Source organism: Cyanistes caeruleus, chromosome 3 (genome assembly GCF_971803275.1).
Source record: "Cyanistes caeruleus chromosome 3, bCyaCae1.hap1.1, whole genome shotgun sequence".
NCBI classification, from domain to species: domain Eukaryota; kingdom Metazoa; phylum Chordata; class Aves; order Passeriformes; family Paridae; genus Cyanistes; species Cyanistes caeruleus.
This window is the reverse complement of record NC_141703.1, coordinates 84,513,560-84,540,042: the sequence shown is the minus strand read 5'-3', so window position 1 is coordinate 84,540,042 and position 26,483 is coordinate 84,513,560. Positions and strand designations below refer to the sequence as shown.

The 26,483-nt window shown below is 38.7% G+C and overlaps 1 protein-coding gene across 5 annotated transcripts in view; it reads right to left on the bottom strand.

The window, feature by feature from the left end:
* Positions 1–26,483, bottom strand: part of TENM4 (teneurin transmembrane protein 4) — a 1,355,518-nt gene that overhangs the window by 172,979 nt on the left and 1,156,056 nt on the right. For all 5 annotated transcript variants that reach the window (XM_086882312.1, XM_086882314.1, XM_086882313.1 and 2 more), the window contains one exon: positions 4,225–4,395. In XM_086882312.1, coding sequence (XP_086738438.1) covers positions 4,225–4,395 — 171 coding nt within the window. The remainder of the gene's footprint in view (positions 1–4,224; positions 4,396–26,483) is intronic.

Genomic DNA, 26,483 nt, shown 5'->3' with positions numbered 1-26,483 from the left:
TAACAAAGGAGAACATGCCTTGCACTTGAGTGCTATCTATTAAGAAATATGAGAGGTTTTAACTGAGTTTCAATATAATCTGTAAAGTATGTTATTATTATCCATTTTCTTTCAGAAGACAAATGGAGGCATCTGTTTCTAAAACTACCAGACTGGAGAGCCTGGGTATTCAAATGGGATCAGGACATGCAGTAATGTCCAAGGGAGTCAGCAGGGAGCTTGTCACCCCTAAAACACACCTGAGGAATTCCAGGTTAGAAATTCATGTAGTCGTAACTCCCAAAGCAGGTGGATGCTTCAAAAGATCTGGACTCAAAGCAAAACCAGGGAATGAGAGGTAGAATGAAAAATCAAACACCAGAATGTTTTCTTTTCAGCCTGTGCTATGACCAGTGGCCACAGCTTTGGCTGCAGGGCACAGGGATGATATAGAAGGCAACTGCTTAGGAAATAGCCTTTATTAAGGACACTTATAGTGGAAAAGCATGCAGTAGTGTCACCTGAAAGATTCTGGCTTTAGTAAGGAGAGCAACATGTCACCAGCAAGGACTAATTATTAATTTTGAAAGTTTAAATAAATTTGTTTCTTATCTCTGTGCCACTACACACACTACTCTGTGTTTCACAGAGCAAACAATTCTAACAAAATGAGAAGGAAACTTTTGGCTACATAAATTCTTTTTTAGGAAAATCATGTTATGAATTTTTTTCTTCCAGTAAGTACATTTGAAGAGTGGGGAAAAAAAAATAATCCTTTCCCATCTATCATGAATTTATGTCATATAGTCTCAGAATTTACTTGCCATGTTGAAAAGGTGACTGGTAGAACATTGCATTTTATTGTTTCAAATGACATTTCCTTTAAGATTACATAATGTTAAATACAGTATTGCCTTAAATTTCTCCACATACCATCTCAACACAAACTTTCCAGGAGAAACAGATGTAATTTGTTAGCTGTCTCTGGAAATCAATATAGAAATGATATGCATATTAACTATTAAGGATGGAGAATTTTTCCTTGCAGAACTTCTGGCTCCAGTAATACTAAATCCTGATTTAAAGTCAGAAACTGCTGGAGCAGGATTTGATGGCATGAGCTATCTGGAGGCAGAACTTTTATGCATACCAGCAGAAAAGGTGTATATGAAAAGGCTGTATGTTCACACACACGAAAAAAGCTACTCTTAATTTTCTCCATTTATCTTTGCTCATCACTTGCAAATAAATACAGGTGGGAAATCTGCTGACTTTTTATCCTTTTTCAGTCCAGGTACATATTAAAAGAGATACTGGAAGCAGCTTGGGTAAATGGGCATTCTTTCTGAATCCTTCTGTGCTAATACAGTATAATTGTATAAGGAAAATCAACCAGCTAGATTCTGAAGGGAATTACTTTATCAACTGGATTGATAGTATTTATTTGGCATACTAAAATTTTCTTTTCACACTGTCAGGATTATAGGAAACAGTTCCAATGTCTTCATGCAAAGTTTCTTATTGCACTATTGTAAGATGAAAAGATTGAGAATTCTATTAAAGAAGAGCTGAAGACATCACATGTTTTGGTTCAAATGAAGGATATATTCTTTCTGATTACTACTGACATGTTTTATAGATTCTTAGATATTCAGATGAAAACCTTAAGTATTTGATATGCCCCATGATTGTTCATTAATAAAGATTGTACATCAGACTGAATCAGGGAAGGTGAGAATTTAATATGACAGATGTTGCTATGCAAGATAGAGCCTGGAGAAAATGAGCACAGGGTGTATTCTGTAGAGAGAGCAGCACTTGCTCATGCAAACAAAAATGCTTCTGTGATTGCAAAAGACAGTCTCACAGAAATAAGTTTTTGTACACACAATTACAAAGTTTATGTCTCCTCTTGGTGGACAGTTGTATGTCTGAGAAGCAGATACTCTAAAAGCTGTTATGTCATGTTGCCAGAGGTTGAAGCTTGTCCTGATACAGAAGTCCAAGGAGAAGCTCTCTTCACCAGCCTGAATTCAGTCCCTGAAATCTCTCTCTGTTTCACCAGTTGTAGCCTACAATTAGGCCCTACGGACTGGATACTTGTACGAAGAAAGTACAATAAAAAATCCATTTCAGCTTCTAATCAGAAATTGGCTTTTAATCAGAATACCTGTCTCCTTAAAATTAACTTCAGGTCTGAATTCTTAATTGGGCTGTCAATTACTTTGCTCTTTCTGCACATTACCTTGAACTTTTTAGTTGCCATAGCAACTGTTCCTAATTTCTTTGGATATCAAAATGAACTATTTAATTTCAGACCTTGCTGAATCTATCTGTATTTCTCACAGGTTGTTTCTCTGACCCATCAAAACACTTAAGAACACACATAGTTCTGACTTCAATCACAGTCAATTATATGCTTAAATATGCTTAAATGTAAGCATGTGGTTAAGTGCTCTGGTAAACAGGGTTGGGCTTGAGCAGAGGTAAATGCTGTTCTGGAGTACAGCCACAGATGAGAAGAAATGACTGTTACTGAGACTTGGCAAGACATTGATAATGATTCATTCGGATCAGCTCTAAGGATGTTCCTAACACATTCCGGCCTATTTTATTCTGATCCGGAAGACATTCAAATATATTTCAATTCTTTTAAAAATAAATTTCAATCACATACATTCTGGTTTAGAACAGAAGCCCTGCAGCACTGCTAGTCCAGAATTAGTTAAATAGTTACCTGATGGGGAGAGAGCTGCATTTGAAGGCTGGACAGCGTTACTCCTGCACCAAAGATGTGCTGATGTGTTTTCTAGTCAGGACACGGTGTTTTCCTCTAAAGCCTACAGACTCCCTAAGATCTATACAAAGCACTAACTTGAGGGGTCTTCTCATGACATAACTATGCTATTTCCCAGATTTCTCTTTTAACTTTCAAAACTTCTACTCATGTCACTGTAAATGTGGCTAAAATAGAATCAAATGGAGGTCTTTCACTTGGATGGCAGTTTTGAATACATACATTTATTTCCATTTTGACTTTTTAAAAGGAAATGGACAGATCAAAGCTAGATGGTTCAAAAATGAAACATATGGCAAGCTAGAGAGAAAAAAGGAAGGATCTGTCGTGAAGTATTTTTGAGTACAACAGCAGGGCTGTCTGCAGCTTGCTGTACTGTCTAGTAAGGTTTGCTGAGAATAACCTGCTTAGCTGATTTTTTCTTGTAGCAACTTGATGGCAGCCATCAGTTACCAGTAAATACGCTGTTTAAAGGAACACATATAATTATGGCCTTTATTTGGACTATTAAAGACAGAAAAACTCTTAAAGAAAAAAAATCCACTGCAATTAATTTAAATTAAACATGTAAACACAGGCTGTCAGCTTAAGCCTAGGGAACTCTGTGGAAACTTTTGAGTTCAGTGAGTTGCAAGAACAGTAGCGTACATCTTATCTGTCAAAAAATCTTCCACCAAAATAACTAACAGAAATATTCTACTCCTTCAATTTTACCGGAATCTCTTAATTTTATACAGAGAAGCTTGACATAGAAACAAAAAAGCTTTCTGAAAATTTGTATTTCTCATTTCTCCAGCTATGTCTGGGGAGGGATAAGACAGAGCTTACAAGTTCTTTTAAGCAGTGGTGCCTCTAAAAAAAGAATACAATGATGTAAAGCTGCTGAACAAGGTGCTGCTGAATTGAGGGCCCATAAGCTGCTTCTAATTTCTGTCAACACCATGATACTTTGTGGAGACTAGGCCTTTTATCTGGCTACTTTTGCAAAGCTATGTCCAACTCTGGAGTGCAAAAACTTACAGTGTAATAGCTCTCAGTAAGTATTTTGGTCCTCAAAACATTTGCTAAGTGGCAACAAATAGTCCAACTTTTTTGTAGTGCTGTAGAGGAAGCTTGATCCAGTGTTCCAGGAATCGTCCAATTTTCAAGAGACAATGATTTCCCATGAAAACAGCCACTCGAGGCAGGGTTTTCATGCTGGCCTTCTGTAGTCTGTGAGAATGCCTTGAATGCGTGGAGTTCACACAGTTTTATTGCATTAGTGGACATCAGAGGGGTATGAAACTTAGAAACATATGGAAACAGGACTGACAACTACTAGCTCTAGACATGAAAGACTGGAAAAGCACCTGCTGATGGCAGCACTGAGGGTAATGGAACATGAGATTGGACGGCTGGAGTTCAGAGGCAGACAGAGGACTCACAACATGGACACACACCAACCATACCTTCACTTGTTCCTTTGCCTTTCCTGTCAGGTAACTCTAACCCTGTGCCCCCCGAAGGATATAAGGAGACGTCCGTTGGCACTGGCCAACTGCTGGCTGTGTCTTCCGTGATCTCATACATCTGCCCTTCCATCGGCTGCAGGTGCCAGTTTAGGCCAAACAGGTGCATGGCTGCGGTGAGCAATGAGAAAAGTCATCTTTTTCTGTATGGGAGAGTTTCAGAACTACAGGGGCACTTTCTCTTTCTAAACCTTCGCTCCAGTGTCTTATTAGTGGTCATTGCTTTAGGACAAGAATGGGATTAATGCAATTGGACAGCCTCTGCTGCTTCTACCATACCAGGTCCCTAGGTCTTTCCACCCACTTAAACTCGATTTAGATCACCTGTAACAATCCACTCTGCTTCTTCCAGCAGGACCACTTCTGACTCATGGTCTGCATAATAGGATAACCAGGCACAGTGTTTCATAAAGCTCCCATGGCTGGGGTGACAATGCGGTGAACACAGAAATACACGGAGTATTATTTCTTAACATACCAATATGGGAAATACACTCTGGTTTGTTTTGCCATATGTACAGTGTATTATATAGGTTCTCTGTTTTTTTACCCATCAATTATACACAGAAGCCCTTACAGACATCTTTGCCAGCCTTTCCTGGTTAAGACCAAGTAAAAACGGAGGCAGTTCAAGACCCATTTTGCACATATGCCTTTGTGCTCCGCATCACAAATGTGAGCAACTATGTCTGAGCATTCCTTCATACAAATCAGCCCCTTCTATTCAGATCAAAGACATGTCCTTGAGAACACAAAATGAGCAGAACCATTATTTAGATTTGTGTAAAACCAAGGCAAAGCTCTCTGTAGGTTTCTGGGCCATGCAAAGTCATCCAGTGCACACGTGAATCTATTTCGAGGCATTACATAAAGACAAGTGAAAGTAAGGAACAAGACAGACTACTTAAAAAGGAAACACATGTATGAGGAGTATGGAAATCATATGCTTATACAACTAATACTTGCCCCTTACAAATATAAAGCAAAGGAATGTGGCTTGTGGCTTACCATATCAGTTCTTCCATCCCCAACATAAACATTTCATAATCAATCAGTATCCAGCTTAGCTTCAGGCTCTACACAGCTAAATGATCTGATATTTGCTACATTTGGAATGGCATTTCTTTTTGAAGGGAAAGCCTTGATATTTTACACTATAATTTCTCCAAGAAACTATACAATGGCACTAACATCACAGCCATTTAGTATAAACAAAACCAGTAAAGAAACAGAGCATTTCCATGCCCTATAATTCTCTTTTTAGTCACAAACATATACCTGAGATTGGCAACCATTGTTAGGGACAAGTAGTTAGTTTATTTAAACCTGCGCATCAGAAACAATCTTTACAAGAGATTGAAAAGTAATCTGAGTAGCTCTCTGAAGACAGCATGTTTAGGCAATTTAGCAAAATATGTGATTTTTTCCACTTCAGTCTCAATTAGGTCACCTATCATTTACTAACATAAACAAGGTTGTCTTTGCACAACTACAACATCACAAAACATGAGTGCAAAATTCTTTTTTTTACCATGTAAATGGGGATTGTGTTTGTTAACAATCTTATCCATTAGAAGAGAAAACATGCTCCTTAAACTCCCACACAGCAAGGAATAACAGCAAGGAAAGTCTCCTGAGGACCTGTTCAACACTTATTTTTATACAGGTATGTATACCAAGAAGGAATGTTACCAACACTACTGTCAACTTAACCAGGGTACTTTAGACAGAGGGACAAGTATTTTCATCTAAAAGGGACAAATTTACTCGGCAGAGAAACTGTGCTAGGGAAGAGAGGAAATCAGACCATGAACAAGGAATCTGCATCAAGCATTTGGCATTGCTATGCTTGCATAATATCTTTGTGTTTATACAGCCCTCATCAGCAGAGTGCCTGGGCACTTCATAGCTATTAACCTCATAAAACCTCATCAGGTAGGAATCTGCTTTTTTCTACTACGCAGAAAAGGAAAGGAGAACTACAGCAGATTAAAGGACTAACTCAATTCTCTTGTTTGGGCATTAAAATGCAATTGTGTGTTAATTCACTTACTCTATGCTTACAGGGTCACAAGCTCTAAGAGGCGTTTCATGCAGCTCTCTGCCAGCAGTTTTGTTCCAAGCTCAGTACTGGATGATATTGTATAATTCCATCCAGGCTGGATGGCTCCAAGGACCAGAGTGTTACCCAGGTGCCGCAAAGCTGTTACAGAGCTCAAGGGCTTAGATGCTCTGAGCACGCAGTTTCCTATATTTAACACGGGATATTTGTAGTTCCATGGATGTTTGTAGTTCCAAGCAGAATGGAAACCGTACTCTTCATTCCTCCAAACTCAGGCAATCCAGTCAAGCCTTAGTTCTGCTGGCCCTAAGTGCTTAATACCAGCTCCATCTCTCAGATGTCCTCATGCTAGAATGACCTGCAAGAGCTTACACTGGACATTCCTGGTTTAGGCAGAAACTGAGCCAGTGTTTTGCATCCTTCATAACACCATTTGACTTGCTCTGTCCTTTGGACATCACAGCCTAAGTGCCACACAGATTTTTAGGAACACATGGCAACGTCATTGTTTCCCCAAAAGGCCATTGTTCCTTCTCCTCTCCATAAGAGGAATTTTTTATTGTAGATCATTATTTACTGCATGCAAATGAAGGTGAAAAACTCAACATTGTTTTGGGTGCAGTGGGAAAACTATGAACATTTCTTCCAGGCATTAAAATTAATTTAAAATACCTGAGAGGAAATGTCTTAACAAGTAATCATCTTGCTTCAGTGTAATAGCAGAACTGGCACCCTGGAAGTGACAGCTTTTCTACACATTATCCATCCACTTGAGCAAGTGGATCAACCATTCCATATCATCATTCAATTCTCAACGTTTAAAAAGTGTCTTACAATGTCCCAAAATAGAAAATATGAGTATTTTCTGCAACATAGATACAATGTTATCACACAAAGTTAAAATATTTGTATTAATCTTAACTTTTGTCCTGTGATAGTAGATTTTGTCTAAAGCAAAAAGCTTCTTGTGGACACTGATCTCATCATCACATAGATCACAGAATCACAGAATGATTTGGGTTGGAAAGGACTTTAAAGATAATCTACTTTCAACCCCACTGCCATGGGCAGGGACATCTTCCACTAGACCAAGTTGCTCAAAGCCCCATCCAACCTGGCCTTGAACAGTCCCATGGATGGGGCATCCACAGCTTCTCTGGGCAACCTGTGCCAGTTCCTCATCAGCCTCATAATAAAAAATTCATTATATCTAATCTAATTCTATTCTCTTTTCATTTAACATTGTTATGGCCTTGTCCTGTCACTACAGACCTTAGCAAAACATCTCTCTATATCTTTCTTATAAGCCTCCTTTTAAAGTATTGAAAGTTGTAAGAAGGTCTCCAATGATAAGTTATGAGAATGAAAACTATGCACACCATGCATACAAAATTGTGGAACACTGAAAAACAGAATTATTTGAATAGCATTTTGATTATCAAGTGGCTTAAAAAAAATCAGAAAACAGTGTAAAAGCTCAGAGCTACTGCTCTATTCAGGATTTCTGATTTGATGTTTCTAAGCACAAAATAAAAGCCTATAAATATCCTCACTCATATGGCAAACAGACATCATGCAATTTCTGCTATAGTTAGGCAATAAGCATAAAAGTCAACCTGCAACAAGAACAAAGAATCTGATTTACTTTGGAAACACAGTCTTGTAGCAGGTATGTTATGAGGATGTCACCTGATAAAGTGATTTCATTACTATATTCCAAATACCAGCAGTGTCTGACTGGCAACTTGTTGGAAGATTCACTTCTCTCCTTGTTTTAACTGCCACACTGGTGCTAAAAACTCAAGTAGTAACAGCAGTGGATATTTTGGGTCTTTACAATGGGGATGTATAAAGCTGTTGTTGCACACAGTTGTATTCAAAGGTTTTAGGAATCAGCCTTGTTCTCTGCTAAATTGATGCAAGGTTCTTTCTCACAGAAAAAAACTCAAACAAACAAAGGACAAGAATCACAGAAAAGCCCTGTAACCATGGTTGAAAGATATAATCATGTATTTTGAAGTGTTAATGTTCCTAAAAGTGAAGCTGTAATAATAGTTTGAGATTCCTGATGTTCTTAGCCTCTGGGTCAATGGAACCCACTGTGGACACCTTCTCTGACTTTTTTTTTTCACCCTCTGCTCAGCTAGATACAAGATGTCACTGACAGAGAGTAAATGCCCTCCTAAGAGCCCCCATGTCCTTCTCCCTCTCCCTGGCCAACATGATGGTCAATAGATTTTCAGATATTGAAGACTCCCCATGTATTAAAAGGGCACTCTGCAATTAACAATCGTTAAAGTGCACACTTTTGTAAAATACCATGTAGCTTTCACTGCCTAGGAAGCTCCATGACAGGCTCTTTGCACAAGCTTTGGTTATATATCCCATGGAGAAGAAAACGCTTTTGTCTGCCTTCTCCTGGAATGAAACCCTGCATGCTATCTGGGCTGTTTCACCACCAACAACTTAGATGATATAAAGGCATCTGGGGCCTCTGGCCCATTATGCTCATATTCTGACTTTAAATCTTTGACTTGCACGACCTTTGCCCTGTAGCTAACTGCTAGTGAAAGGTGCCCCGAAACTTGCTGAATGGGTAACAGAATTTTCTGTGGCACAGTAAATCACCTTATCCTCAGTCCTAAGTCACCTGTGCCTGCCTTCTTGGTGGAAAAAAAAATGGACATCAAAGTCCAGCTCCTTCAGGGTTTGATTACTTTGCAGAGTTCAGCATTTCAACCATGCCCGTGTGATATGGCTGTTCTTTTGCTGTACTCAGATTCACATAAGCAAAGAAAATTTGCAAACAGTTTAGCATCAGCCGAGTTATTTAATCATGCAAATAAATCGAAGTTCATATTGGTGAAACCAAGTATTCAAGATCATGATTCTTCTGATTTTAACATATTGTCTCTTCCTATATTGTATTATTCCTACGCCATAGCTATTTGCAGACACCATAATTGGCATCAGCAGAGGCTGTTAAGGCACATAAAGAGGAACATTCTTTCCAAGTTTCTTTTGAAGACACTCAGGCTTTTCAGTATCTCTTATGATCTTATTATTGCCACTTGCTTATGAGACAGCAAAACACTAAAGTCAAAACAACTTACTCAGCGGAGCAAAGAACAAAGGAAGTGGTACAGCATTGAGAATGAAAAAGGACAAACTAAGATAATAATTCACATGGTCAACAAAATGGACATCTCTCAGGACAGGTTGATGGAGCGAAGGAGTTAGCAGGGAGAGGCAGATGATTGTGATAGATCACAGGGAGAAGAAAAGACAAGACATGCTTACTGAAGCATATGAGACCCCCAGAAACCACAGCAGTCAGCAAAAAATCGAAAAACAAACTGCTGGTCCTTTATTAGCTTGTTGCTTTGCCCAAGCTAAGTGTAATAAATAACCAAACCAATCAATTACGATGTCTGGAATTAAGGCTACAGCTGAAGCCACCAGCTGCTTCCAGCGTGTTTGTTAAAAGCATTCTCCCAGCAGCTCACAGGCTCTGCTGCTTCCTTCTCCCCTGCCCTCTCAGGGCTACATCCTGCAGGTGCCACAGCTGGCCTGATGATCCCCCACCCAAGCAAAGCTGCTACAGAAACAAAGGAATGAATAAAATAACAACTGTTTTCCAGCTAACAACTTATCTTGCCCTGAACAATAAATAAATAGTTTCTCAGAATCAAAGCTTAACAAAACACATTAATGATCCCTACCTGAGCCTGGACTCACAGCAAGTGCAGGGGTAAAGCACATAAAGGCAAGACAGGAAGACTTTTGGGATTCTCATCTGAAAACCCCAACTAGTTGCTTTGCACTAAGAATACTCCCAGTCTTGAATCCATATTTATGTAAGAATATATGTCCATATATGGCAGTATATTTGCTTAAATAACACAGGGGAGGGCACAAGCTTTGGAAAAGCAAAGCTTCTCTGCACAGCCACTCCACCCTCCCCAGCTCAGCTGTCCTGGCTCCATCTGGAGAAGTTTGGCTTTGCTACTCCACTGGTTTCTATAAGCACCTCACTGCACTGCTGACAGCTAAACCTAAGCCAACACAAGCCAAAAGGCCACTGCTGGGAGGGAGAAGGGATTTCCAAAGCCTCCCAATGCAGCATGGGGAAAGGGAGAAAATGGAAAAACACTGTGTGAGAAGGAACAAATGAGAACAACTTATGCCACAATGGAAAGGATTAAAAATGAGAAAAGGGAGGAAGGTGAGAAAAATATGGAATGAGAGAAACTGAGAAAAAGAAGGTTAGAATAGAGCAAGGGTAAGTTAAACAAAAAGGTGTAAGAGATTTGGAAGCTGAAGCTCAGTCATTGGTTGAGAAGGTATTTTTACAGCTTGTTTCTCTGCTCTCCCCTCTTTGTGTGGAAACAAGCATAAGATATGTGGTGGTTACATATTCCTCTTTAACCTTCATGTTTAGTCAGACTTGAAATAACATGCTCTCCAAAATGATACCTGAGCTTTGCTTTTTTCCTCCTAATTGAGAAAAAGCTAAATCCCACCTCTGAATTACTCAGGGTTAATTTTAACTCAAGTAAATGTATTGCTTTCACTCCTGTCTCTGGAAGAAACTTGACTGTAATTATCTGGGTAACTGTCTCTACACTGAAATCATATGATTTCTGTATGAGTGGTAGAATTGACTGTTGCAGAATTAACCATATTTTTGTGACATCCAGTGTTATGAAAAAGCATTTCAGCATGAAATAATCACTGGTTTGTCAATCTTCAATAAATCAAGGAAGACTACGAAGAATGGGAACAGTAAAACAAACATTAAAAAAAATTGTTTTTCTCTTACACTGCTGTTCCATTTCAGTGTTGGCCAAAGCTTCTGTGACCCCACATGGCAGAACATGACAGAACAACCCTTCAAAGGCTGAAGTGGCTCTATGGCGCTACTGGTATAGGAAGAGGGCAAAAAGCTGGATGCAGCATATGCTATCTGCTCTACTTGTTTGTATGGTCAAGTCCTGGACTAGACAGATCCAAGCTGCTGTTCATCTAAGAGCATGGGGACTCTTTTGAGTGCTGTATTGATTTAATACCCAAAGAACAAATTCACAGATCTGTAATTGAGATCTAGTATCCTGACTGAAGATTCCAGCAGTTTGTAATATCATGAATTCACATCATTTACATGTGTATACCCAGGTCACTCAGACAGGTACCATGGGGCAAGGAGAGAGGGATTCCTGCAAGGCCACTTCTTGCATGGACTTTGGCAGCTACCTTGTGACCAAAAACTCTGTACAGCATTCTGTGTCACTCCTAGTGTTTGAAATTATTTCCTATACATAAATGCTTTCCGTCTGCGGCTTAAAACTCTCACTCAGGAAATGGAAAACCTGACTTCATAAATCATCTTTTGTCCAAATGAATGTGAATTTGCACACCACAACAGGACTGCAGTCATGTGGGAACAAAGAATCTTGCATACCAGGCTCTCCACAATTCAGATGGATTAGAGATGCTGTGCAGTTAAAAATGTAAAATTAACAGGTCACAAAGGAATGGAACCCAAAAGGCAGTTTGATTACATGCTCTTTAAGTGAAGACTCTAAGCCTGTGGCTGGGAGGTCCCTTGGCTCTGCTTCCTGCCTCTTGATTTATTTGACACAAGACAATAGTTAAGAAAAATAAAAAAGGCACCAGGAGGGACATTTAGGGTAATGCTCACTATTGTAAATTCCCCATTTGCCTCCCCTCCTAACTGCTCAATGATCCACCTTCAATAAGAAAAAAAGGGTTCTCAAGCCTCCTTTACAGTTTGGGGTTGAAGACACTTTGTTGGGTTGGGATGCAATTGCCTAATCTAAGAGCTAGACAATCTGTGTCCACCCATATGAGGATTAAGGGAGGAAAGATTTTGCTGATAAATCAGAGAGATATCTGTGTTGTGGTTGTTTGTGGAAATTTTTCAGGACCTCAATGTCCTAAAATATGATATAGGTGCTTTCACAGCCAGTTCAGTAGTGACACATGCTGTGGGATATATCTAGCAATTTCTGTGACCCTATGTTGCTGCCTGACTACTGCTTCACATTTAAACTATGCAAGTACCAAAAGTGGTTCTTTTGGAGATAATTCATGTTTTCTCCTTTCCTCAATCAGAACCAACATGTGCAAAGGAGAAATACAAATTATAGAGAGCTTCCTACCTCTTAAAAATTTGCCACCAAGGTGGGAACTGCCTCTTGAGGAAACAAAGCATTGCGCTAATCACCTGAAATCCTGCCCGAAAATGCATTTACTTGCTTTGATTTGACACTATTTATTCTTTGACCCCTTGTGATTGAAGAAGAGCTGTATCCATGATTTCCACGATAGAAGCACATGGTCTACCAAATAGTATTAGCTTCTTCTTAGGAGAACACTTTATATTTTAATTTAGTTCCCAATTGTTCTTAATAAGGAAGAAGAAAGGCTTCCAGCTGAAGCACCACATTTCTTTGAAACCTTCAAGGAAGTGACTAGAAAGGCATGTTATAAAATGAAGCAGTTAAATTCAATGTTCGTTCAATGCAAAGAGTCAGCACTTCCTATTCAATGTCTTCCTAATTGCCCCTGAGGATCAAAGTCTTTTGAATGATTGCCTGTCCATTCAAATCATTAATAGATGATCATTGGCCCCTCCAGTGCTACAGTAGCTTGTAATTTCTTGCAGGAAAGGGAAAATGCAGTTTTAAATGGGTATATTTAAATATTTTTATGCTTTTTTTGAAGGAGGATTTTTTTAAAGTGTTAACCTACAGAAAAAAAACAGATATAAAAATGTCATGGCTTATCTGAGGAGCTGACTGCTTGTATAGCTTTGGTAATTTCCTTTACCATTTAGACCAATTTCAAATAGAATAGGAAGTGGAAAGATGGACCTCAGCAGCATTTGGCTGCTATTAGGCAGCCTGCTGCAACAATGAAACTTATTTCAGCCCTCAAAGCTCTGGTAAATTTGGTGTTATACATGCTCAGGCCTTTCTCAGTAAAATAATATTTTGCCTTCTAGATATCCTTTCTGCCAGAGACCGTATTAAAATAAATATTACTGAGATATTTCTTCAAGATCAAAGTCAATTATAGAATGGTCCCACTATACCTCTAAATGGAGGTTTAATTTGTGTATATAATATTAGAAATAATGGTTTTCCCATTGGGGTACTCACTTCAATTAGAGAAATGACGACAGGCAGCTCTACTAGAGGGCCTCTTATACTGCTTTGCATTTACTAAAATTCTTGGCTAGCCTGTTGTGGACAGTATAATTTTACAAATGCCTTTCATTACACACATATAAACTATGAGGCACTAATTAAAAAAGGTGTAATTTACATAGGTAAATCCACAAGCTCTCACATGCTTCCTTCCTCGTTATCTCAACAAGAGAACTTTCAGAAAACCTGCCTTCCAAAAATAATACAATAAGTTGCCTAATGTCAAAAAAAGAGTTTGATGTTCATAAGTCACAACATATACCTCTCTTATTCTAAAACCCCAGAACAACTGTGGTGGGATCAGAATTTGAATCAAATATTCGAGTTATGCATGAAGATCTAAATATTGCTATAGAATTTGATGTGTGAGCTGCTCTCTCAGATGGCTGCCTGATCATCTGTCCTTCTGAACACGAACATGATTTCATTACAGCTAGACAAGTAAATGTCTTTGAGACCACTGCTTGTGTTTTAATCCTAAAATCAGCTGAAAACTGCATTAGTGTTATTAGTCACCACGCACATTTTAAAAGCACCAGAGCCCCAGCTGGGCTGTGCTAGTTGATATAAGAAAAATTAACAAAATGACAATCTCAGAATCCCTTGATGTCCAAAGCACAGGTTTAACTTGAGCTTTACTTAGCCTAAGTAAATCTAGTGACTTCAAGAGGATGATGGAGGTGTTTCAAGTTCAGAACAAATTTACACATTTTGTAGATCTGGGCCAGAGTGCTCATCAGCATTGTCAAGACTAAGCTCTAAAGCAGAATCCTATCAGCCTTGAGCCTGTTGTAAGAGATACAAAAAATTTTTATCTGTACATGTGTTCAGGAGCATTTTGTTGTTTTATCTGCTTTGAATGACAAAAGCACAGGTATGTTTAAAGCAGGCTAAGAATATTTTAATTTATTTTCTAGGTTTTCTTTACATATACTAGAGAAACAAACACTGTTCCAGTTTGGAGAGGGAAAAAAAAAATCATTCTTTTTTTTTTTTTCCCCCTGTACAAAAGCTTGGCAAATGGATACAAATGCACAGTCTGAGAAACCTGATAAAGTGGGTGACACAGCACAATTAACAACACAGTAATTTTTGTTCTGTCCAGAGACCATGAGCAAAATCCAGCACAATACTTTCAGGTGCTATAAATCTAAGTGAATGGTTCAGATCAGTGTGAAAAGCTCTCTCAATAACAAAACTTAACACAACCTGATGATTTCTTCCCTTGGACTTAGAACTAAATCCAGCACATAGAAAAAGGCAAGTGCGAACAAATGCAACCCACAGTGTTCTAGAAAGACCCACAGCCATCTTTATATTTAGTTTTACCTAAAAAAAGCATTTGCTAAAAAAACTTGAAGTTTGACATGTCAAGCACTCAAAAATGGGCAAAGAACAGAATTAAGATTGCTTTTGTGATTTTACATCAGCCCCTGTATGCATATGTACTCTGTAATAGCCTTTAATTCCCTCATCACAGGCTATTTTTTTCCACTGGCCCAATGCTGAGCAGAACAATTGCACAGAAATTACCACTCAACCCTGGCAACTCCAGCATTGTAGCACATTCAATTGCTTTCTAGGGATGCCATATGTGCAGTCTGCTTGGTAGCAGTAGGAGGGGGTTGGAAAGGGAAGAAATACACTCAGCACAGGCAATTTTGCTACTGCACTCTAACTAGGTCCCTACTAAGCATGTGTGAACTCAGATTTTCTAGTTTTGTGGTAGCCAGCTTGGGGTGGACCAGAGATGTGATAAAGTACACACCATTGCTTGTTCTCCCTAATAAAAAAAAAGAGGTGTCACAATTCTCCATTACTTCAGTACTTATGCAATATAAATAGAAAACAACAGTAGATGCAATAGCAGAATTTTGCCTAAATGAGTGACCATCATCAGATGGTGGATCCAGACCCCTACTCTCACATCTGTTTAGCGTATAGAATCACAGAATCAATAAAGTTGGAAAAGACCTCTAAGATCATCAACCACTAACCCAGCACTGACATGTTCACCACTAAACAGATGTCTCCATCTGCCACATCCATGTGCCTTTTGAACATTTCCAAGCACAGTGATTTCACCATGGGCAGCCTGTTCCACTGCTTGACAACCCTTTCAATGAAGAAATCTTTTCTAATATTCAATCTAAACCTCCCCTGGTGTAATTTATGGACATTTCCTCTGGTCCTGTCACTGGCTTGCCTGGGCAAAGGGGCCGACCCTCGCCTGGCTACAATCTCCTTTCAGGGAGTGGTAGAGAGATAGAAGTTCCCCCTGAGGCTCTTTTTCTCCAGACTAAACAGCCACGACTCCCTCAGCTGCTTCTCATCAGACTTGTGCTCCAGCCTTTCCCCACCTCTACTGCCCATCTCTGGGTATGCTCCAACCAGCGCCTCTGTGTCTTTCTTGTAGCAAGAGGCCCAAGTGCTCCCTTGTGATAACTTAGGCCATGATAATTTTGGCTCATCATTAAATACAAATCTATCAAAGCACTCGCTCGGGGACACTGCTTTGCCCCTGCATCCCCAAGGACTAAGTTGATAATAGTGAAATAAAGAGTATTAAGCAGTGTAACTTGATAGTTTGTAATATTTTTTAGGAAGGATTCTACTGTGGTACTGGTTCTGGTCAGTCAATACCTTCTTAAACTCCTGTGTACTGTTCAGCTAGCAAGGACCAGAGATCATTCTAAATAGATAGTTTGGGTCTGTATACCTGTAAGAGTTTAAACAGTAGAGAAATGTATCCCTCCGGATCTGCTGGGTACCTAGAACAGTCGCATGTACTAGTTTCACAACCTGGAGTAGCCCATGCCCATGATGCAGTCTGACTGGGGAAGATATACTAAAATAAACAAATTGTTACTAACCACCAAGATTAATGCTGTTTGGAATATCATTATGCTTAGATTGAAGGATTTTTTTTTTTAACCAAAAGCCTCAGGAAACTTTTTTGATACTTGATTTCATTATAATTTTTCTGCCATAATTAAAAGGGATTCTGCTCCATTGATACTTCAATTAGATTTTCTTTTTAAATACTTAGGGTAAACATAGCCATCATCGCTGCCAGCTGCATGGTTCTGCTTTGCTTTTTGAAGAGTCTCTTTGCATAATGAAGTGATGCTGCAGTTGTACTGGGCAAGCAAGGTGAGATGCTGCTGCTGTGTCACATGCTACCGTATTTGGAAACAGCCAACATATCCTGTTCTCATCAACTGTGTAGGCAAGAGCTTCTGAGTGCAATAGGAACAGGCTGGGAAGTTAAGGTATGATAAGATCAAATAGAGAGGAAGGTAGGAAAAGCTGATGATGGAAGAGTTTATAGGTTAGCACTGAAACATAAAGATTCAACAACCTCTATCTTCAGAGCACCAGATCCTAATATCTCAAAGGGAAGTGGTCCTTTTGGAGCTTTCAAGTTTCAGCATAAACAGTGGTTTGGCATCTTGACAAAGAGGAAAAGAGTGGATTGGACTTTCTGTTCATTATTTTAAAGGCCATCTAGGATGCTACCTGGGCAGTATACCTAAAAACTACACCTCACCCTATAAAGATGTCTATCTACTATACAGCTCAACTTTAACTACAGGTAAAAACCTCAGAAAATGCACATGTTCAAAAGAAATGTATGACCTGGCTGCAAAGCAGGCTTTGAAAACATCTTTTAATTTATGTTAGAAAAAGATGGGAGAGAAACACTAAACTATAACCGAGGAATATTTTTCAATGCCATTGCCATCCCTAATTGAGATTACTCTATGACGAGTTACCCACAAAAATGTTTGGTATTTTAAAACATTGAAAAAAAGCCCATTACAGGAAACAATTCTTTCTGTGTCCACTTAACTGCAATTAAATTACATTATTTCACACTAATTAGTATGAAATAAAAACATGGACTCAAGGAGAACTCCTTCCACGAGACATATAAAGATCCATAAAACTGATTCTTTTTCAGCATCTGTGTGTAAAGGTCAATCTAAGTCGTGAAATAAAGATTATAGCAGCACATCTGTGCCACTGTCATAAAGACAAGGCCAGCACTTCTGGAGTCAGCCTGCTGTTATTTTCTTTTCTGGGGGCTTACAGCAACTATAAAACCTCACTAAAAGCAACTGATAAAAGCTTATGGATTGAGAACCCATATCTTACCATTTAATAAAACCAGATGGAATTACATTAATCTCTCCTTGTATTAAGGATTCTTAATTTTAGGGAAGGATCAGACATCCAAAGGGCCAACTAATGCGTGGTTTTGTGGCACATTGACGCAGACTCCCAGCTCAGATGGAGCCCTCTGGATACACAGCCGCAACCTGCTTTCGACCGGCTAAATAATCAGTTATATTGGTGGTCTACTTCTGAATGGAAGTCATTCTTCCAATGATCCCACAGTGATGAAAGAGGATCAGACTTTGACAAAAGGACCTCTTCAATCAGTGTCAAAATAAAACAATAAGCAGAAATTTAAAGAGTCACATATAAAAGCCAGAACAATAGGGAAACAGTGAGTAATCTATATAAATCTAAAGCCATGGAGAGAGGTGAAAAAAAGCTGAGGACATCAAGAAAAAAATACATGTCTTGAAAAAAACCCCAAGAAACAATAGAACTTTTTTTTAAGTGTACTGAAACCTAGCAAAATGAGCAGCAATATTAACAAAGATAGGGAAATTGCTAACAATGTTGTAGTAAAGACTAAAGTGTTCAGCAAGAATTTTTGTTCTAGTTTTTGAAAATAACTACAATAATGCAATAATTTCACAGGAAATAAGTTTTTTTCCAGTCCATTAATAAATAGGGATTATACTGAACTACATCTATTTAAGGACAAACATTTTTAAATCTGCAGGCTCATTTAACTTGTATCCAGTAATAAGACGAAGGAAGAATCTGACTCACTGATTAATACTGAACCAGCTACCAAGAAATTGGAACAAGATTAATGTTCTACAAATATTTAAGAAGGGAAAAAGATAGGATGCAAGTCACTTGGTTTGGGCAGTCTGATATCTATTACAGACAAAATAACAGAAAACATAGAATTGAACTGATAGAGAATAAAAAAAGTTAATGTATGGTATCTCAGGCCAACCATATTGCTTTTCTGAAAAACAGATCTTAAGAAACAATTACTCATTCTTTGACAAGATTACAGTTTAGTAAGACATTTGATTTAATTTGATGTGATTAAACAAACAAGCATTTTTCAAGGGTATAAAGACATGCACACATATATTTAAAAATGAACTGAAAGGCATTAAAATTATCATTGCTAGTGAATAACCATCACATGCTGCAATTTCTTGTGAAGTTCAACAACTGATAGTTGGTCTGAAATTATTCAACATTTGCATCAGTGCAATGTTAGTAAATATAAAATCATGGATCCCTAAACATGTAGATGACTCAAATATGTCAAGTGATAAATACAATGATGAGGGCAGAACATAAAAACAGAAGAGCAGGGCAGTAATTAAATTTGAAGGATTGAAACAAAAAGTGTCAATGGTCAGCCTATATGCTTTGGACAATGGACTGCAAGCTGTGTCCATGAGATGGGACACTGGCACCTGGAAAGCAGAGAGGGCACGTGACTTAAGGAGTAAGCACAGGAAGATGCTGTTCAACAATATCCTAATGTTATTTGTACAGTTCAGAAAGACCTAATGAGATGCTTACACATATAAGTTGGGAAAAAGCCAGCTGAAGTAGGTATGTGACTTGCTTATGTGAAATGGGTAGATTAAGTAGCTGGAGTTTGCTGGATGTCAATGTGCAAAGAGGTCAGCCTGCATGACGTGACAGTATGGATTGTAATCTCTTGAAAAATAAGAAAAGAGTTTTAAATGAAAATTATGGGAAACTCTGAATTAGCTAAGAAAATATGTAAACTTGACCAGTATATTTATCACTGTAGACTCTGAAGAAGTACTAACCACTTCGCAAAGCAAACATTTTGCTGCCAAGTTCAGATTCAAGTACTACATTTTAGTACTTCCCAGTTTCCACAGATTGGGCAAGTCTGGAAAAAATTAGCAGGACTGCAATATCTTCTACTCTACTTTTCCAGTAATATTTTCTTACAGCAGTATCTCTCCTTTGACTCCAGAAAGGGAAATGAAGCTGGTGAAGGGTCTAGAGAGTAAGTCCTATGAAAAGTGGCTGAGGGAGCTGGGGGTGTTTATACTGAAGAAAAGGAGACTCAAATGGGGACCTTATTGCTCTTTTCAGCCACCTGAAAGGAGCTTGTAGCCAGGTGGAGGTCAGCTTGTTCATCCAGGCAACAAGTGACAGGACAAGAAGACACAGTCTCAAGCTGTGACAGAGGAGGAATTTCTTCATGGAAAGGGTTGTTAAGCATTGGAATGGACTGCCCAGGGAGCTGGTGGAGTCACCATGCTTGGAGATGTTCAAGAACCAACTTGATGTGACACCTTATGCTGTAGTTTATTTGACATTGTCATATTTCATCGAAGGTTGGACATGATGATATTAGAGGTCTTTTCCAGCCTAAGTGATTCTGTGATTCTTTCAAAAGCATATCCATCATGGTGTATTGCTCTAATCATAACACTTTTAATGTCAGGTTACAGATCTTACTCAGATTGAAGCAGTGAATGTTCTTTAATGGAGTTTCTATGGCAAAATTTTTAACACCTATCTGAATGAATTGATCTTCACAAGAATAACTTTAAAGTGGCATCTTGTACCTTTCTCACCTTTATTTTAAAATACAATAATAGATAAATCATTTGTACTTCCTTCACTCTGAATTATAAAGCTAAGGGTAGCTGCTATCCAAACATACACTGGAAAATTCAAAGTAAAGATGCACACAATCACTTAATAACGCAAAGAGCTCTTGTTGACTTTTCAGGTGATAGAAAATAAAAGACCTACGTTATAATTCATGCACCATGCACTTAAAGCTGCAGCAAAAGACAACAAAACAGGCTGGTGTAAGACTGAATGTAACCCATTATGATTTTAATTTACACAGAATCCTAGAATGCTTTGGGTTGGAAGGGACCCCCAAAAAAAGAGAAGGTAATCTAGTTCCAAGCCTCCTGCCATGGGCAGGGACACCTTCCACTAGACCAGGTTGCTCAAAGCCCCATCCAGCCTGGCCTTGACCTCTTTCAGGGAGAAGATGGTCTGGGAACCCAGGCCACTTTTCACAGTGAAAAATTTCTTTCCAATATCTACCTAAACTTACTCTCTTTCAGTTTAAGGCCATTGATTTAATTTTGTGTCTTTCTTGTTTCTCTGATAATTACTCTCCATGTGTGCATGCATCTCAAGAGGGAGGTGGGACAATGCCAGTAAAGAGGTGGGGCTGAAGCATTTGAGTCATTATTTCATTATGGATCTGGCCAGGGAAAGTTTATTTTGCCAGATTCCCTGAGGCAGCTTTCCTGAACTCACTCCTACTCACCAGCCTCTTGAAAACTTTACACACAGCAGCTGCCCTTGCTGGTTCTCTAACATAGTGAAGTGTAACTGAGGTGAACACAGAGTCCTGTGACCTTCACATCTCTCTGCTACAGAACAAAAAATGCAAAAAGATTTCTGCAACTCCATACATTTTTGAGCACTCAGACAGAAGCTGAAGCTGATGACATCTCTCCATCAACTATTTGATTTTGAGACTATTTTCATGCATTAGTCCTTCTGAGAAAATTTACAGGGGCAAAATTTGAGGCACAACAAGAAAAAGGATCATTCAAAACTGGATTGAAGGGCTAACATCTGTCATGATTTATATTTTATCTTCAGTTAGGTCAATTTCCACAATCAGGAATTTACAAAAATATATGCAGATTTTTCCAGCTCCTGTTGCAGACATTGGGCCCAATGCCACTGACTCTGACTGCATATGAACCAGTGCTGAAGGAAATGGAGTTGCTGCAGTTTAAGGGCAGCATGTGCACGAGAAGAATAAGGCCCGTGTTTCCTAAGTGTCACGGGTATGAAAAGAAGATCTAGATGTCATCTAAACTGTCCTGCTTAGAAAGAGACTAACCCTCTTGCCCCACCCATGTTTGTCTGCATTTGGTACAATAAGAGCCAGCTTTAACAGAAAAAAACAAAACCCCACATATTCAAGTTCTACTATACAGGAAAAAAATGGTAGTGCTGGCACGTGATGACAGTCCCCTCTCATCCAGTGTCCTGGAATGTTGTTTCAAAAACATTTATAGTACTCAAAATATATCACTGGTAATACTAAAGCACCTTTTAGACTGACATGTTTATTGATTAAGGGTAAAATTAAGTAAATGAGTTTGCAGTTACTGAGTGAACAGATTACAGTGATTTTATGAAGATGTGAAAGAATCAAGAAAGGACCTCAAAGCTCTGTTTGAGGTAACAGATTGACTTCATAACATAAAGGCTTTGCTAGAACAGATTGTTTAGCTACCATTTCTGCCTTTTATCAAAGACAAGATGGAAATAGAAAACATTCAAAGATTTTGATTTACAATCCTTGTAAATCAAAAGAACAAATGACAACAGTAGCAAAATAGAACTTAATCTGGGATCAGAAAAGAAATATTAAAGCAGAAAGTGAAAGTAGCCTGTTGGCAGGGTAATAAATTGTTTTATATTTTAACATGAATAAAAACCTTAATATCAAGGTATAAATGTAGGATTAATAGATATTAATCAAGTTTAATAATTAAGCATTAGCAACTTTTCCTATTGATCTCTTACCATGTAAACACTATGGCAATTGGTACACTATACATCCTTTGCAAACTAATTAGATTTCTAACAGCTTTGGAGAGCAGCTTTAAAATGGGTTTTCTCCATAGCATCAAAGAATCGTGGACAAACTGAGCTAAAGTTAGCTTTCGGGGTGATTTTTAGACAATAAAAAAGAAAGACACTTTATAAAACACATCATAGTCCTAGCACACTTTTACTGTCAAAGCATTTTGCCTGCAGCAAGCAACACTGTTCTTCAAGTGAAGCTGCATCTGTACAGAGTTCAAATGAACACAGAGCTGAAAAGTAGAGAGCTCTGACTTCAATAAAAAGGAATGACTGTTTTGGCTTCATAATATATTTTCCAGCCATAGCTTTAATCTAAATCAAATGCCCCTCTTTCTTGCTGTTCATGCAACGCAACCGCAGCATATGCTTAAGTATAGGAAAATTGCAAGTGCCTAACAACATCAAATTGTACTTCCATCTCGTCTGGAATCTACATCAGGCAGAGGATAATAACTTTTGTTTAAACAGGCAGAAACTATTCTCCATCACTAATTAATTCAGAAACTGTTCCACAGACCTAGCCAAACAGCTGCTGGGCACAGAGATCTGGACAATCAAACAGGTATTTTCTGTTTCTAAACTTCCTCCCAAGCAGTACAGCAATGTCAGAGACTCTTTACAATGCTCTGCTAGCAGGTCTGGCATCTACAAGGTACAGGAACTGCTGGCAAAGTATTAGCATAGCAACACACCTCATGGGATTCTCTGCCATTAGCATCTTGCTAGAAATTAGCCCTCCAAGGCAGAACTCAATGCTATACAGATTCCATCAAATCCCAGCAAAAGCCATAAAATTTTTTCTTGTCTAGTTGTCTATTGAATGGACATTCCTAAAATGGGGAGTTCAATTTTAAAGTCAAGTCAGGAACTCCTGGAATAGCAAATTTGCAGGGCAGTTCTGAGCTCCTCAGAGGCGTTTGATTTCAATGGCTCCATCACTTTAATGCTGCAGCTCTGATGTGCCCCTGCTTTTCTCCTTGGTGTTCTCACCCCAAGAGACAAGCTTCTGTGGAGCTCATGGGATATGCATAAGCTGTGTGTGTGCAAAACACTGATGGGCACTGTCACCACTGCTTTAGTGTGGTGTCTGACTATTTGAAAAGGGGGCAACAAGTCAATCAAAAGCTGCTTAATTCAAATGAAAACCAGCTACTGGTGTTTAATACACTCTGTTATATTTTGTTTGTCATTATCTCTCCAGACCAGTGACTCAGCCCTGTAAAACCTTCACCTTGATCACAGTGTTGACACATGACAGCAACCATTCAGCTGCCATGGATTTGTGTCTCCTCTCCTCATTTTGAAACAGCCCAGCAAGATAAATGAACCTCAGACTGTAAATGCCATAAAGATTTACATGAAATAATAGAAACTCTGCCTTTTAGCCTCAAACAAATGATTTAGCAAGTTTTCCAGGTGAATTTCAAAAAGGAACTGGCTTCAGCAAGTTATGTGCTTTGTTGTTTCCATGCAGCTCTGCCTGCCTCAAATGGGCACCCACCATAGTTGTGCATAGTTGTCTGAGCATCTGTCACACAGAAAATACTATCCATAGCAGAGTCTCTTCTGTGTGTCTTGAGCTCCACACTTCTACAGACAGGCAAGGCCTGCAGTGGGCAGTTTTTAATATTTAAACAGAGGACCGTGACATGCCTGATGCTGTAAGGAACATCCTGAAAGCCTAGATATCACTATCCATTATCATTTCCATTATCCAACCAGCATAAAAAAACAGATTAAATGCCAAGCTGCTACTATGGGACCCAACCTAAAGTCCATTCACTTAAATAGGAACCTTTCCAATGACTACAATTTGCTCTGGAGGATGAAAATGGTCATTAAAAGATAACTTTTGTGGTTATTTTAACTAATAAGAGTAGATGGAAAGCAGTCAAGTTTCCAATACTCATTGACTGTTACGGAGACTAGACCTTATACTCATGATTAAGTTATCCCTTACCACTCAGATTATCCCCATGGCACTGAAAAGAGCAAGGATTGATTACATGAGAAAAGGTATCTGTACGAAAATGCAACTATGCAAATATTGGGGGGCGACCCCAAATTGGAGGCAGAACAGTAATTTGTTTGCGAACAGATCAGGTTACTTAGAATAATAAACAAATTCCTGTTAAGAATTACATAGTTCATATCAAAATGCAAAACGTCTCAGTTTAACTTAGTGGAAGTACAAACATTTTGACTCCTTCATTCATTTCTTTTCTTTTGGGTTAGGTGATACAATTCTCATCTGCAACTTGACAGGATGTAAAAAATAATTACAAATGAAAAGGTTATTCATAATTTTTAAATGAGTTAATTAGTAAACCCTGCCAGAGTCACTCATTACAGTAATTAATAATTGATTATACTTGAAATTAAACACAATTTTTCATCAAAATCTAATTTAATATCTGCCTTTTTTCTCGTTGATTAGAACACGGGGTCTGGTACAGACAATCTTTACTAAATATGTTTATGCTGAACTGAACCATTGGATTTGATTTTTAATAATTGGTAGTTCCTTTAAAAATTAGTAATTATGACCCATAATTACAGTGGTTCAACCTGCTCAGCATTTCTGGCACCTTGCCGACCAACCGTGGTGTCTGACCAATGCCAGTGAATTCACCTGAATGGAGAGGATAAAAAGGATGGGAGGGCACTCAATGGACCTTCCTTTGAACAATATTAACTGCAGTTTTAAGCGGGAGTGTGCTCTTTTGTGAACTCTGAGACAAGGTTCTGAGTTGGAGAGTGGCAAACCAAATTCCTCTCCATCTATCAACCAGCACACACCTCCTCCTCCAGAATGAGGTGAAATGACTCAGCTATGCTGAGCTGAAATGATTCTTCTCTGACACACTGAGATAATGTCCAAAGGAACCATGTTCAGGACATAAGGAGAATACCAGACAAATGGGAAAGTCGATTCCGAATGTACATAGCAAATGATGAAAACTGACTGCATATTTCATCAAACGGCTGCTGATTTAATGTTGGCTAATTAATCATCCCTGTTCCTCTTACAGGAGACATAAAAGTGACCAGAGTATGATGCAAGGCAGAAGTGGAAAAGTATCAGTCATTAAAGAAGTGTATATAAAAGGAACACAGTAAAAGCAATCTTTTGTGGTGGTGCTAATTACATTCATGTAAAATGAAAGCAAAATCTTTCGATCCAGACTAAGATTTGTAATTCTAACCACAACCTTTTATAGATCATTAGTGTACAGGAAGTCACAGCAAAATCAAAAAAGACTCATTTGTGCCATGAGAAATGGGCTTTTTTATCCATGATCACATCTAAAAGGGTCTGACAACTGGAGTTTGCACCATGGACAGTTGAACATAGAAGTCTAGGAATGGGCTTTTTAAAGACATTTATAACACACATACCAAACAACTGAAGAAAAAGTAATGGTAACGTTCCAAAAACAGGCTTAAAGATACAATTTTCACTTCTAGGAATTCAATTACTTTTGCAACATACACTAAGAATTCTTTTTTTGCAATGAACACTGACAAGCCTCATAAACCAAAGAAATTCAGATCATGCACAGATCCAGAAAAATCCACTGCTTTTCCACACAAGATGCAAATTTCACCAGCACTACCTACTCTAAAAAAGCTCTCCTGAACCACAATTTCAACCCAGTCCTTCTCCATCCTCCTGGTCACCCTGTGAACTCCGATTTAATTGCTTAAATGTCACTGAAATGGGTGTGTCACCAAATAATAGAATTAAATCACATTTTTGTGGATCAGGATCTTGGTTCTGACCCTGTCCCTCCAAAGTCAACACTGGGTTGTTACTGGGATTGGGACATCACCACCTGTTTTAATGGGATGCTTAGAGAAAACCTGGTGACTTTGCCTCACTCCAGGTACACTTTACTCTGCAGAATGTAAACAGTCCATGATACTGAAGGGAGTACAACTCCCTCATATGACTCATGTTTTACTAAGCCCTTCTGGCTTTATGACAGGTGTTAAGCTCCCTACCACAACACTGCAACACAAACAAGTCAACAGATGCCTTATTTCCCCATCACTTTCCACCACAGTCTTGACCCACTGTTTTCCAAACATTATCAGTACAGGAGGGTTTGTAGAGA